Source organism: Martes martes (genome assembly GCF_963455335.1).
Source record: "Martes martes genome assembly, chromosome: 14".
Classification (NCBI taxonomy): Eukaryota; Metazoa; Chordata; class Mammalia; order Carnivora; family Mustelidae; genus Martes; species Martes martes.
This window is the reverse complement of record NC_137902.1, coordinates 57487440-57502530: the sequence shown is the minus strand read 5'-3', so window position 1 is coordinate 57502530 and position 15091 is coordinate 57487440. Positions and strand designations below refer to the sequence as shown.

Genomic DNA, 15091 nt, shown 5'->3' with positions numbered 1-15091 from the left:
CTGTCTAAAGACAAAAACAGAAACAGCATATAGCCCACTTTTAGTGTAAGGCAGACCTAAAATTAAATTCCCACTCTAATATTACTGGCAGTTTTCTTTTCTTTTTTTTATTTTATTTATTTGAGAGAGAAAAAGCGAGAGAGAGAGCATGGAAAGGTGGAGGGTTAGAGGGAGAAGCAGACTCCCCACTGAGTGGGGAGCCCGATGTGGGACTGGATCCTGGCATTCCAGAATCATGACCAGAGCCAAAGACAGTCATTAACCAACTGAGCCACCCAGGCGTAATGGCAGTTTTCTTTTAAGAAACACTGAGAACACTCACCACATGGCAGGCACTATTCTTTTCACTGTGTTATCTTACTTAATCATTACAACCATACTAAGAATGTGGCATGATTATCCTAACAGAAATAAATACTTAGGCACAGACAGGCTAAACAATGTGCCCAAGAAAACACAGCTAAGAAGTCAGTCTGGATCTAAGCACTCTAATTCCAGAGCCTATTTAAAAATAATGATAGTATATTTACATTATTAAAATTAAAAAAAAGTATGCAGTGAAAATCTAGGTCTACCAATCATTATCCTCTCTCAACCTAGTTCTCATCCCTTATCTTACGTCTATACCAAGGTAACCACTATTATTAGATATATGTATTCCTCCAAGGTGTTTTAAATGTATGTATAGGCAAATAAAAATATTTTTTTCATATTTTATTTAAAACATAGTTTTCTATAAAACGTTATATGCCTCGCTCTTTTTAATATCTTAGAGATCTTTACATATTAGTAAACAAAAAACTCCTTTATTCTTTTCTCAATTACATAGCATTACATCACACTGACTGAAGAAATGACAATTTATTTCACCAGTTCCCAACAGACAATCACAAGGTTGTTTTTATTGTTTTGCAATTATAAACAATGCTGCAATTTAATATGTCAATGAGCCATCCTGTACAAGTACAAATGGAGCCATCAGAGCAAAAGCTATATTCTTGTGCTTCTTGAAGAAAGGACATGTGCATTTCAATTCTAACATATGTTCGCAAAATACCCTCCTAGTGTTTACCAATTTACACTAACAATCTATGAACATTTCTTCACTGACAGCCTCACCACAGAGGATACTGCAGTCCCCTCCCCTTATTCCCAAGGGATATATCCTGAGGCCCAGTGGGTTCCATTTTAAAACATGGATAGTAATCAATACTGTATATACTGTTTTCTCTATACATATATAACATTTAATTTATAAATTAGGCACAGTAAGAGACTAACAATAATAAAATAGAACAATTATAACGTACTGCCATAAAAGTTATGGGATCTCATCCTCTCTCAAAACATCTTATTGTAATGTACTCACCCTTCTGTGAGGATGTAGGATGATAAAATGCCTACCAATGAGATGAAGTGAGGTGAATGATGTAGGCACTGTAACATAACATTAGATGACTGCTGACCTCCTGACAATATCAGGAGGACCATCTGCTCCTGGACCTGCAGATGACCATGAGTAATAAAACCTCAGAAACTAAAACCCTGGTTTGGGGCTGAAGGAGCTATTCTATTATCAAAGCTAAAGATTTTTGCTAACCTGTTAAGTAAAAAAAAAAAAAAAAAAAAGGTACCTCAGTGTAGTCTTCTGCATTTCTCTTAATATGAATGAAGCTGAAGAGTGTTCATTTAAGAGTCATTTGTATTTCCCTTTTTGTGAACTGCCTGTTCATATCCTGTGACCATGTTGCTACTGGACTACTTTCTTTCTTCTTTTCTTTTTTTCTTTAAAGATTTTATTTATTTGACAGAGAGATCACAAGTGGGCAGAGCAGCAGGCAGAGAGGGGGGGAAGCAGACTCCGTACTGAGCAGAGAGCCCAATGTGGGGCTCGATTCCAGGACCCTGAGACCATGACCTAAGCGGAAGGCAGAGGCTTAACCCACTGAGCCACCCAGGCACCCCTAGACTATTTTCTTTTCATCTTGTCAATCTCTAAGAGTGCTTTCTATACAAGAAATTAGCATTTTGATTGGGTCAAATATTTTCCCATTTGTCTTTTAACTTGTTTATAGTGATTTCTACCTAACCAACTTTTTTCATGTAATTTGCTTTGCTATGCCTCTTCCACAACTGTCAGAAAGGCTTTCCCGACTCCAAGTTAATAAACAAATTTGTCCATGTTTTCTTTGAGCAGATTTATCATTAGTCTTTACATTTAAATATTTGATTCATCTGGAATTTATCCAAATATATACATGGCGTGAGGGAATAATCCAAATTTTCTTTGTTCCCTAGATGATGCTCCTACCTTTTTCCAAGATCATTTATTAACAGCCCCACTGAATTTTTCTCCACTGATTTGAGGTGATTTAGGTCTATGACTGGACTTTATATTCTGTTTAATACATCTATTTGTGAGGCAGTTTTAACTATTAAGACTTTAAAATATTTTACATATTGGGGCACTTGGGTGCCTTAGTCAGTTAAGTGCCTGTCTTTGGCTCAAGTCATGATCCTAGAGTCCCAGGATCAAGCCCTGCATTGGGCTCTCTGCTCAGTGGGGAGTCTGGTTCTCCCTCTGCCCTTTACCATAATCTCATGCTCTCTCTTACTTTGTCTCTCTCAAATAAATAAATAAAATCTTTAAAAAATGAAATAAAGTATGTTACATATTTCTGCTCTTATTTTTCAGAGTTTTCCTGGTTATTTTTCTATAAGAACTGAGAATCCATTCATCTAGGGCCTTCAAAAAAAAAAAAAACACCACCACCACTTTGGTATTTTTATTAGGATCACCTTAATTTGACAAATTAATTTTAGAGAAAATGTCGACAGATTTACTTAGATTAGCATTCCTACTCAACAAACATGGTTCCCATTTGTCTAAGATTTTTGTGTCCCTCAGAAATGCTTTCAAGTCTTCTTCATATAGGTCTTGCACACTTCTTAGGTTACTCCGGGGTCATTTTATCTTTCTCTTACTATTATAAATGGTGTCTTTTCTTTCACTGGTAACATCTAGTTGGTTCTTGTTTTCATTACATTTAAATTTTGATTTGGGGCAAATTTTTAGCCTCTTGAAGTTTTATTTCCCTCACTAGCAAGATTGAGCTAATATGTACTTTGCAGGGTGGTTTTATGATTCTGGGATAATGTATGAAGGATTTAGTTCAGTGCCTGGCACATAATGGTGGTTGCCATTATTATTTTTAAATATCAGCATTCCAGTATCTAAATAATATATTCCAAAAATATTTGTTAAATTTCTCTCTAGTTAATGAGGTTTGTTATCTTTCCTCTCCCTTTACACTGTCATACCAACTTCTAATATGTTCCCTTCTTTCCTCTATATTTCCAGTTGCAGAGGCTTACTCAACTCCCCAACTCAGTGTAGAAATAGACCTATGTTCACTAAACTATGTTGGTGTTCGTAACACCAACCTGTCAGGCTTTTACCTAATTGCTCTCCAGAAGATAAGTTTAGGTCTATTATGTCTGTTTCTGTTAGAATGCCTAGCTATGAAATCTATAGGTAAGCAATACCCCGATCAAAAATCAGAAAGTTTACATGTGCTAATTAATTAATAAATACTTGGGACCAACTGTGGGAAGCAATCTAAGCTCTACTTTCATCATACCATACTTAAAAAGAAAATCACAAGCTTCTTCAAAACAGGTAAAGCAGCTAAACTTTCATGCATTTGTTTTCAGATGCTCCTAATTCTGCTCCTCTTATAGCCTTATGCTGTTCCTTCCCCATTCCCTTATCCCTTTCACAGAAGCAACAGCATATCTGAGGACACATTTCCTAGCAGCTCTTGCCTACATGCCAGTGCTTATACAATATATATTAACAATTATTTCAGCTCTCCTTGGAATCAAAAATAACTTCTAGTGATTGCATCCTGTGATTTAAAAAAAACTTGTTTCCAGTAAAACCTGGAAGGAATCAAGTCACGCATAATTAATTAACGAGTCTATGTCAGTTAAGCAAAAATAAGCAAATGAACCTCTCAATAAAATTCAAATGAGTGGGCTATCAGATGGTACCTGGCAAACAAATATTTCAATTTTACAAAGGTGTTACATCACAAGGTACTTTAAATAGTCCCCACAAAACACAAAATTAAGTACTGTTGACAGATTGTTAATTACTCAAGTAAATAGGCTGCAATCAGGGAGAAATTTAGAGTTGAAATGCTAGCCTACTTTGTACTGAAGAGAAGGAAAAAAAAAACTGGAAATACAACATCTCATGCCTTCAGCACTGATCTTTCTCCCAACTTACAGTACTGAATTTGTTGATCACTGAATATTGTTACCAAGTTCAAAACAAAATTCACCTCATCGTATCTTGTCTCTAACATTCCTTCTCTCCCTGGAATCCACATTTCTATTAATTACTAATTCAACCTTGGATCACACCTGGATCCCCCTTTACCTTATTGTTACCAAAGTAAGTGGTTATCAAAGCCTGTCAGTTCTTTCTGCCTCCCTAATCTCTCCTTGATATAGCTGCTCCCATGTATTAAAGGGCCATCATTACAGCCTGATTTCATTACAGCCTGATTTCTTTACCTCTAAATTCTCTCCCCTCCTTTATAAAACCTGTTAATTCTTATTGGAAACCATCAGTGGATATCCACCAAATTAAACTCAAGCTCCCTAATTTGATTAATTCTATAATCTGAGTTCAATTTTACCTTTCTAACCTTCTTGCTCACATTCTCAGACATTTTAGTTAACTGGACTACTCATCCCTTAATAGGCCTCCAATTTGCCAACTGCCATTTGAGCTGCTTTACCTATAAAGCATTGCTCTTCATTCTTTCCTCCTTGAAATACTATGTATCCTTCTAGTTCCTATACTATCTTCTCTATAGACAACCCACTCCATTCCAAATGGTTACAATATTCCTCTGTACACAGTAATCTGTTCATGCATCTTATAACACTTAGCACATTTTATATGCATTTCTATTTATTTCTGCACTTGTTTCATCTTCCTTTCTGGTTCTTTAAATGATATTCATCACATTATACTCAAAAGCCTGCCAAATGAATACATTTTCAAAATTTTCATTTACAAATATCTTCTTAGCTTTATCAACTTTGCAGGATGAGGCACAACTATGCTTAATTTTGTTTAAATAAATTGAGTTATTGTTTCTTCTAGATTTGCTAAAATTAAAGGTATTCTTTTTCCTAAAGAAATTAAGAGAGAAGCAAATAAAGACTGAACTGAAATAAACACATGGTATAATTTATAACAAAAATCTGGAAATAAATTCCAAAAAACAGGAGAAGGCAAATTTTGGAACGTTTAAATGAAGTGCTAAACTATCATTAATAATATCCCTAAACAATATTTTAAAACATGGGGAAATAATTATTACTGAAACAAAAAATTGAAATATAAAAATATACTCTCAGTCTGTGATCACAAACATGTATGAGTACAGAAAAAGTGTTAAATGACAATAGTATTTCTCTATATATGATGGTATTATGGTTGATTTTTTTCTTATCTGTATTTTTCAAATTCTCTACCAAGAACATGAAATACTTTTATAATTAGAAAAAACTATGAACAACTAAAAATGTGTTATTTCAGGGGCACCTGGGTGGCTCAGTGGGTTAAAGCCTCTGCCTTCGGCTCAGGTCATGATCCCAGGGTCCTGGGATCGAGCCCCGCATCGGGCTCTCTGCTCAGCGGGGAGCCTGCTTCTCCCTCTCTCTCTGCCTGCCTCTCTGTCTACTTGTGTTCCCTCTCTTGACATCTCTCTCTGTCAAATAAATAAATAAAATATTTTAAAAATAAATAAATAAATAAAATAAAAATGTGTTATTTCAGAATAGCAGGACACCTAACAAAAGAAAAAAAAATGAAACTAAATTCAGGTATTAATAGAAAAATAATTAGGATATTTTAAAATAATGTCAAAAACACATTAAAGGACTCTAGAACATTTTCTATAAGGCCAACAAAAGCTCAACTAAACTTCTGCCATCCTGGAACTGAAGAAAAAAGCATTAATTCCATGCAAATATTAGTTTGAAGACTGAGCCACCAATATTCAAGAAACTTCCCTTATTAATAGTAATTCCAAAAACACATTTATACACAGCACAGGTTTTTCTTGCATGTAAAGTAACCATCACAATTCATTAAGATAATAATATATCTTTATAATTACTGTCTTCTTAATTCCATCAGCATGAAAAAGATCCACAGAAGCTGAATGGGGATAAATCATGGGCCCTTTAATATGGTTTCTTCATTAATGCTTCCCACTTTTCTATTCACTAACACAATCCTAGCACAAAAGGCCCTTGCAACAATACATGAACACATGTCCTCTATTAGGTTTTCTTTAATATGTATGTACCTGTACCTGATAAATACCCAAGTACCTGATATGCTTTCTAGAAGCCTAGGAAAACTAAGTATCTATGAAGTAAGACTTATTTCTTCAAAGCAATTTTAAAAGTACATGGGGTCTGTAAGAAATGAGCTTTAATAGTACTACACATTTGTATGACATATTGGGAACACAGAACTCTAACAACACTTACTAAGGAGATGATGGAAACCAGACCACCTAAACTTTCACCCGCAACAAGGATTCCCTGTAACTCCCCAAGCTGGGAAATTGAAATCTACCACACTCCTTTTCTTTCAAGGAAAGTGGTTCACTATGAATCAGATAAAAAAAACAAAAACAAAAACAAAAAACCACCAATATACCAAACAAAAACCAAAAAATCATTGGTTCTAAATCTCCTAAAGAAGCCTCTATTTGTCAGACTGCTCAGGTTAGACATCTACTTCTTTCACTGTCTTCTTCGTGGATTAAAGGTTTTATAAAGCATTAATCAAACCAATGCATCCTATAAAGAGCTACATGGCACTTAATACAACTAATCCAAGTTCCAATGCTGACACCAAATCAATCGCATCTGGTAGTTACTATGGATCTTGGATAGAAGCACTGCAAAGCATTAGACAACAAAGGGAAGTAGAATATGATATATAACAGAAGAAAGAGAAAAGACTGGGTGTTACAATAGTTGTTTAAGTATTCCTCATACCACACAAGGTTACAACGAAGTACACCAAAGTGGTAACACAAGCAAGCATCTTTGTAAAATAATGATTTATTTCAATAGGCCATCACATAAAATGGCAAAGAAACAAATTAGTATTTGATCTGCCTCAAATAGAAGATATTACTGTAAATAATTCTAAACATACGAACAATTTAGTGAATAAGGTAGGAGACTGGTAGACTTATATTTTCAGATTCAATTTATAGATGTTCACCAGTCACCTGCTGTTTTGACAAGTTACTTACCAACTTGTGCTGCCATTTCTCCGTAAATTTATCCCCTAAGATGAGGATAATTCTTGCAAATTGTGTCACAAGCATTTTGAAAGGAACCATGAGTTATTGTGTAATGCTCTTGAAATTCCTCAGATGTAGGGTCCTACACAAAGTAAAGTATTATTATACATCTCTCTAACAGTAGTCATCTGTTTGCATTATGATTTTTTTTTCCCTACCCTTGACACTGTGATTCTTGGGTACTAACTTTCCTCAAAGTAAAGTGTCCAAAGCAAGTCTCCACTCCTGACCCAAGTAATTACTTTTTTCAAGTCTTCATATCATCCACATCTTTCTCATCCTTAGAAAGTATTAAGAAAACTAGGGAGTTATAAAACATAATAAGCTTCTTTGATATTATATGCTTTGGTTCAGTAAGAAAACATGTGGGATAATTTGGTAATTTTAATCTACGTGAACAATTTTATTTCACGTACTTATACATTTATTTTCCTATGTTATTTTTAAATTTCAACTTTATTTTAAGTTCATTTATAGATTTATGTTTTATGAACAGAGAGAGCAAGTCAGAAAATGATGTAGAAAAAGGCAAGCAAGTAATTATTGCTATGTGACCAAAATGCTTTCATTGGATTGACCCAACAGCAGAAATCACCACTTTGGGATACAGGAAAAAAAATCAATGCTCATGATTTTTACAACTTCTGTAGAAGAGTTGAGCATAAGCTACAACTAATTTTATCATACATTAAAAACGTGTTCTGCTGCTGACTTTGCTAATCAAGTTAGTCTTCAGTTCAGGAATGAAATACATATATTTGAATTTTTAGATTATGTTGGCATATTACATCTTGAAAATGGGACTCTCAACCTTCTTATACAGTTCCTAAAATGATTTTCTTCTGAATTTATACATCAAAAGGGAAGAGATAATAAAATACATCCTCCTTGTATAACATTAGTTATAAAAGAGTAAAATTTTAAGAGTTTTTTTTAACCCTTGGAATTACATTAAAATACTGACGGAAACTAGTTTCCTCCTAGGTGAATAAATATTCTATTCTCTACTAAATATGGCATGGGAAAACCTTCATGGGATAAACGTAAAACCACAGGATATACAGTGTTCCCTTAACATTTGCTAGCCTACTAATTGTTAGTCTTTTAATCTTATTTTACTTCAGTTTTCCTCATTTATAAAATGGGGACTATAACACCTGCCCTAGCTACCACATAAAACTTGTGAGGATTAAATGAGATAATCTAATTGAAAGAACTCTGTAAACCACAAAAGACCATCAAAACAATCATTTTTAAGAGGACTATATCACATTATTTTATTTTACAAATTTATGGCCATAAAATATTTAGTAGTATTTCTAACAGGAAATAAGTGGAAATAGATGTGCAAAACATTAGGACCATGGCTACCAAGTAATACCTATGATTGAATATACAGTGAATAAATGATCTTGTTTTAAAAAAAAAAAGTACACCACCTACACCACCTATACATTATCTTAAAATATTCAGAAGTGAATTTGGAAGGAAATACAAAAATAAAACTATTTAGATGGACTGGTCTAGTGTATTAAAGATCAAATATATTTACCTTTAGCTACGAATAAAGAAACTAAGAGCCACTAGCTAAAAAAGTTTTGAAAAATTCTTATGAAGGAAAAATACATACATGGAAGTGAAACAGATATTCACTCCTCTAGAAATAATCAGAAAGAGCTAGTAGTGATAGCAAGGGGTATACATATACAGAGAACGGAGATGAACATGGACACAATCTGTACTCTTGGTGTACAATAAAGGGTATCAGTGAATCTTTCCCATGTGGTTCCTAAAATTTTCAGAATAGAAACCTCTCCCAATAGGCCATAGGCTGAATCTATTTACTACACAGTAAGCCTGAGTCCTCCCATACGTTATGATAACTCTCAAGAATAGCTTATCCTTAATGAATGAAGCCACCTGTTTCTCTTCCACTCCTCATTACAGAATATTTAGTATGCTTATAAAGCCATTATCAACAAGGAAATAATTCCTAACTCCCTCCTTTCTGGATGCTGTCAGTTTAAAGCCTGATAAAATGAATTATGTTTATTACATAGTCCTAGAAATTCAATTAGACTCATTCAGTTAACAGGAAACTTTAAAACCAATTAAATAAGAACTCCTTACCTTCTAATTCAGTCCTCAAACTCACAAATTTAAAAAAAAAAAAAAAGTTGAGGAAGGAATACATTTAAATCATTAAAGAATTCTTCTCAAGGGAAATAATTTTAGTTAAAAACATTAAAAGTTTCCACTCAAAAACCTTAAATCAAAACTGAGTTTAAAAGAAAAGTCCCTATCAGAGTAACTACCTCCCCTCGAACTTTTACTTTCTCCTACCTCTCAGATAGACTTCAATGTGTCATTGAACCTGGACTTCCAGTAAAAAGCTTTTCTCAAGATCAGGCTCTTCTCCTTTAAAACTAAACTATTTCAGCTCCAGATTTATTTTCTGGCTATTTATGTGATGAAGGGCTGAATTAAAATTAAGACTTCATCTTCTCCCAGAAATCTTTAATCTACCCCACAATGACACTTCTTCCCAGTTTCAAGGGACGTATCATGTCATGTCAACCTTCAATCCTCTCTAGTTATTTCATTTATGTATGCCTCAACTCCCAACCCATGCTCCAAATTTTTCAAAGACAAAGTTTATGCCTTTTTCATTTTTCTAGTCTGTAAGTTTACCCTGAACAATAAGGCAATCCTGAAGAAGTGTTGTAAATTAGGTAAACCCACCCTTCCAACTTTATATTACCAAATAATGCTTCCAAGATGAATCAATACAGTGATATAAATGTCACAGTGCAATCATCACAATGTCAATATGACCACAAAAAAACCTCATGGCTAGTTATGTTTCTCAGAATCTTACCCGCTGAGTTAAAAGCTGTTAAACATACGTACTATTAATGCACAATATCTATCCTTGTCCTGGACACAAAACAGATACTTGGTAAGATGTAAAAGATTTAAACTTTAGTAAATTTCAGTAACTATACTGGCAATTTATACATGCTGGCTTCGTACTTTTTACTTGTCCTGTAGCCTCTCAGAAACTACTAAAGCAATACACAGATTTGTTCAATTATTGCTGTGGTGCATGTTAAGTATTTAAAAAAAAAAAAAAAAGCCCCAAACCATGAAAATTTCAACGTAAGGCAGCATTCCAAGCTAAGCAAAAAAGGTAAAGGATCCATCTGTCTCTGAAGCAGTGACAGTAAATACATATCAATAAATTACGATTCGTGTCTACTCATGACAACCTCAATCACTGAGATTATGAAATTCTGATAAGATTCCATAAAATATTCTTAGTGAGGTAGAGTACAAGACAGCTGCCCCTTTACCTTGAGTTCTGCAATAATTAAACCTATTGTATTAAGGATTGCTACCATTCATCCGAAAGACTTAAATTACAAATTAAGACAGAAGGAAAAAGACTAAGACCCTACCAACAAAGAAAGGATGAAAACTACACAGTTTTTACAAGTTAGAAAGGTGAGGTTTGGCATGGTGGTGAGATGATATAAAAGATGAATAACACGTTTTAATTTAATATCTTACTATTTTATATCTACATTATTCTCGCAAAAGTAGATTAACAATAGAAACCACTTAAATAATACAGTGGTAAAGAAAAATAATCCCATAGAAAATACTTAAGCGCCATTATTGTTAGTTAAAAGAAGAAACTATAAATCAGTACGGCTGCGATCTTATCTGAATTTACCATCTTAAGAATTAACTTTTAGTAATCATAATTGAGAGCAAAATTCACATAACAATATTTCTAAGTGTGATAATATCTTATTTTAAAGTCTATATATAGGAAAAGAGAACATGACGTGAACAAATTCCTCAAAATTCTCATTACAATAAAAATTATTTTACATTTGGCTTATACCGCTACTACAAAATCAGTACATAATCAGAATCACAAAACTTTTAATAGCTAGTGCTGCTACCTGAAAGTTGGAAATTAGGGGAATAAAAGATATTTCAAACTAAATCAAATAAAACTATGTATTTCATACACCATAGGGAGAACAACAGAAAAATTAGAATATATTTTAGGCAAGCTTCCATCTTATTTACTTTTCTTTCTGATGTATGGAAAACAACACAATAAATTATGCATTTAAAATCTGCCAAAGTAGCTGACTAGTACTTATTACACAGGACCTACATTCTATATGCTCTATACCTATATACTCTGTCCAAGAGAAAAGGTATCCACTTGGCATGCTGGTTTTCTCTATTGCTTTACATCACCCATAATTATATTCTGAAACCAAAGCTTCATACAATAAGGGTTTACAACAACAGTAGTTTAAAATAATAAAACCACAAGATAATGAAGCATTTAGAAACATGCAAATGTAAAGGATATATTTAACTCCTAGTATGCTTTTAAAGCTCGAATAAAAAAAATATGGGTTTAGGGCTAGAGAAATTACTTGACATTGCAAACTTACATGATATAATTATTAGAAAAAGCAGACAAGAAAATTTTCAACTTACCTGGTTTCTTTCTGGATTTTTCATGACCTAGCTGTCCTAGATCATTACATCCACATGTGTATACTGTTCCATCATCCAGAACAAATACAGTATGTCTGAGTCCACATCCCACATCTCGGACCTTTTTATTTACAAAAAAGTCACTTTTTCGGGGCTCTAGCACAATTTCTTCATCAATTCCACCCAAACCTAGCTGTCCAAAAGATGCATTTCCCCAGCACAACATGTTTGTAATTCTTTTGGTCTTCCAGTTTCAATTAAAAAACTTCCTTCTGAAACACTGGAAAGTTGGAGGTATACCTATGTCTGAGGAGATACAAAAAGGTTAATATGACTTCAAAGGAAACATGATGTATAATTGTTCTTTCAAGTGCTATGCTACAATAATTACTACACAGTAAACATGAAATCTATTTTATAATAGCAGTTTCAAAAACCAAGCAGTTGAATTTTTAAAAATATACAGAAACATTTACAGAAAATTTCACTCTATAATTCTTTGTAAAATTTAGAACATATTGACCAGTTTTGACTTTTTGCTATCTTGTGACTAATCTAATGAAAATAGTAAGTACTTTGATGAAATTAATTTTTGCTTCACTTTAAATCATTTTATTGAGCAAGAAATAAAACATCCATCCACTAACCCCAAAATCAAGTATACACATAATGAAAAATTTTGCCAACTACGCAAACATAAAACCTTGCAATCTCCTTCAAGTCACAACATAATTAAACCTTTTAATACCTACCTCTGTATCAGCAAACAACTGAAGCTCTTATTTCTAACAGAAATAAAACCAATAATGGAAACTTTAAATTTCCCACAATTTAAATGATCTTCCAATCATTCACACTAATAGGCCCTAGAGAAAAGTATAGTTCTCGCCAAATCTTAAGACAATCGGCTAATTTTTTTAATAAAATACATTTTTATTTATAAAAAATTATTTATTTTTATAAATATTTTTATTTATAAAAATGTATTTTATGTATCAAAACAGTAACACTCCGACCTCACCACTTACTTAACTTTAAAACTAACTCAATGTACATAATTATATACTCACAAAATATGGAGTTTCAGTATCAAGATGTTCCCCCAAATTCAACATTTTTCTATTACGAATGGCAACCGTGACAGAAAAATAGTTCCCCTGAGCAATCTCTATCTATCTCTACCTCTATGACAAGTATTTGAAAATGAGAAAAAAACTGCAAACAACCCTAGCACTGCCGATTTCTCAAGAACAGGAATGGGGGATGGGACATTGATCGTTCGGTGGCGAAATCTGTAGAACTTTCCAGTAGACTGAGTATTTCTTCCCTTGTAAAGACACGTATCAACGAGTTCTCTTCTTGTAAACCCACACAGACTTTTAAATACATCACGTTACTAAATAACAATTACAGGAAGTCAGCCTTATTCCCGTTGCAGTCACCCACATTCCTTACACAGAACCTGAGAAGTTTCAAAATCCAACTTTCCTACGTTCGGGCTAGCAATTACCAAAGCTGTCCATTCCATGACCTACCCACTCAGAGAAGTTTGATTTTATTCTTTGGGGACATCAGAACTCGGTGGTTCCCGAGAGTTCTGCATTGTCTAGCCGTACTTTTTTTTTTTTTTTTAAAGAACAGAGGACAGAAAAATACCTCTGATTTCAGCGCATGAGGTTTAACCATCGTTTATCATCCTTTTCTTTAAAAAGTCAGAGGTATGAGAAAGGCGTCCTCTCACCAGCAACAGGTAGGGGAATGAGAAGCACTTTATTCCCATCATCCCCTGAACGTGCACTCAGATCAGCCCAGGGGAACCAGGGGAGTGAAATCGTCTGCACACACCCAACCCCGCGGGCCGATCAGTCAACTACGGCAGCCGCCCGCTCGCAGCAGCCGAAGAGGCCAGGCGACAAGACTCCTCACTTCGGCGGGCCTCAGTCCCAGGGAGGCCCTTCCCCAAGGAGGTGCGACATTTCAGCCCCCCGGCCAGAGAGCACCGACAAAGTCCTCGTCCCCCGCCCCCCACCCCGAGGAAGCGCTGAGAAAGCACCCAGCGCCAGGCCGGCCTGAATCCGCCCAGCCCGGCCTGCCCCCTCCCTAACGCCGTCACACGCACCCGAACCCACCGGGGGCAACGACTCACCCAGCCCCTCAAGGCAGAAGCAGCCCAGGGCGACGGGGGGCGGCGCCTCCCCAGAGAGCGAGGCAGCGCGGCAGCTGAGGCAGGTCTCCAGCTCCTGGACCCTCCTTCTCCAGCCAGTGGCGGCGAACACCAGGGCTCCTCCGGCGTCGGTGCCGCTGCTCCGCAGCTCCCTATCCCGGCTCCTGTGAAACTTTACCGGGTACCCAGAGGAAAGCAGCAGCCACCGCTGTCCAGTTTAGAGACAGCCGTCAGCGACCCGGATGGAGCGGGCGGGGAAGGACAGGAGGCAAGCGGGGCGGAGAGCGCGAGGGGTGGGGAGAGTTGGGGAAGAGACTGGGGAGGAGAAGGGAGAAGGGGGAAGGTGGAAGGTAGCTACGCGGGGAGGGGGAGGGGCAGGCCGGAAGTGAACCACAGAGCACGCGCGCGAGCCCGCCCACTTCCCGGCCCGTGCGCCTGCGCTGGAATCCTCCCAGGGCATCTCGACTCGCGCGCGTGCGCAGTGTTGGCTCTGTGTTACTTTGAGAGGAAAACGCCAAAAGCAGAAGTTTGCGAAAGCCAAGGAGAGGTGTTTGGCGTGTCTTGCAACAAAGTTTCAGCGCGCTGATTGGCATTTTAGTGAAGAAGACTCCTTCGTTTTCTGGTTTGGTTGTCTTTCTACTCATAGGTTTCAGTCTCTATTATTTCCTTCTGCCTTTTCCCGAGGAGAATTTGAAGTGGCAGATAAACATTACAAATACGAATATAAAGGCGGGTGAAGCCTTTTATTTTACCCTTAGCCTCAACTGGAGCTAATCTGAGGATGTACGTTCGTATCAATGACTGAATCTACTGGCATGAAATATATCAGCACCACCAGTTCAGGCTCCTGTCGTGATGGCGGCCATCACACTGCGCTCTGCCTGAAGGATAAACTTAGTGTAGGGCATCCTTCATTCAGGGAAAATTAAGCAGTGCATAGGACTGGAGTCCCCGCTTCATAAAAATGAAGTCTGGCATTCCTAGACTAATC

The 15091-nt window shown here is 36.0% G+C and overlaps 1 protein-coding gene across 2 annotated transcripts in view; it reads right to left on the bottom strand.

Annotated features, from left to right (window-relative positions):
- Positions 1 to 14335, bottom strand: part of HERC4 (HECT and RLD domain containing E3 ubiquitin protein ligase 4) — a 130251-nt gene extending 115916 nt beyond the window's left edge. Inside the window, exons 1-2 of one of the 2 annotated variants that reach the window (XM_080823325.1) lie at positions 14083 to 14335; positions 11937 to 12242 (exon numbers count right to left, since the gene is read on the bottom strand). In XM_080823325.1, the coding sequence (XP_080679451.1) occupies positions 11937 to 12162 (226 nt within the window). In that variant the 5' untranslated portion in view covers positions 12163 to 12242; positions 14083 to 14335. The remainder of the gene's footprint in view (positions 1 to 11936; positions 12243 to 14082) is intronic. The other variant, XM_080823324.1, reaches the window with a different exon arrangement.
- Positions 14336 to 15091: the final 756 nt, after the last annotated feature.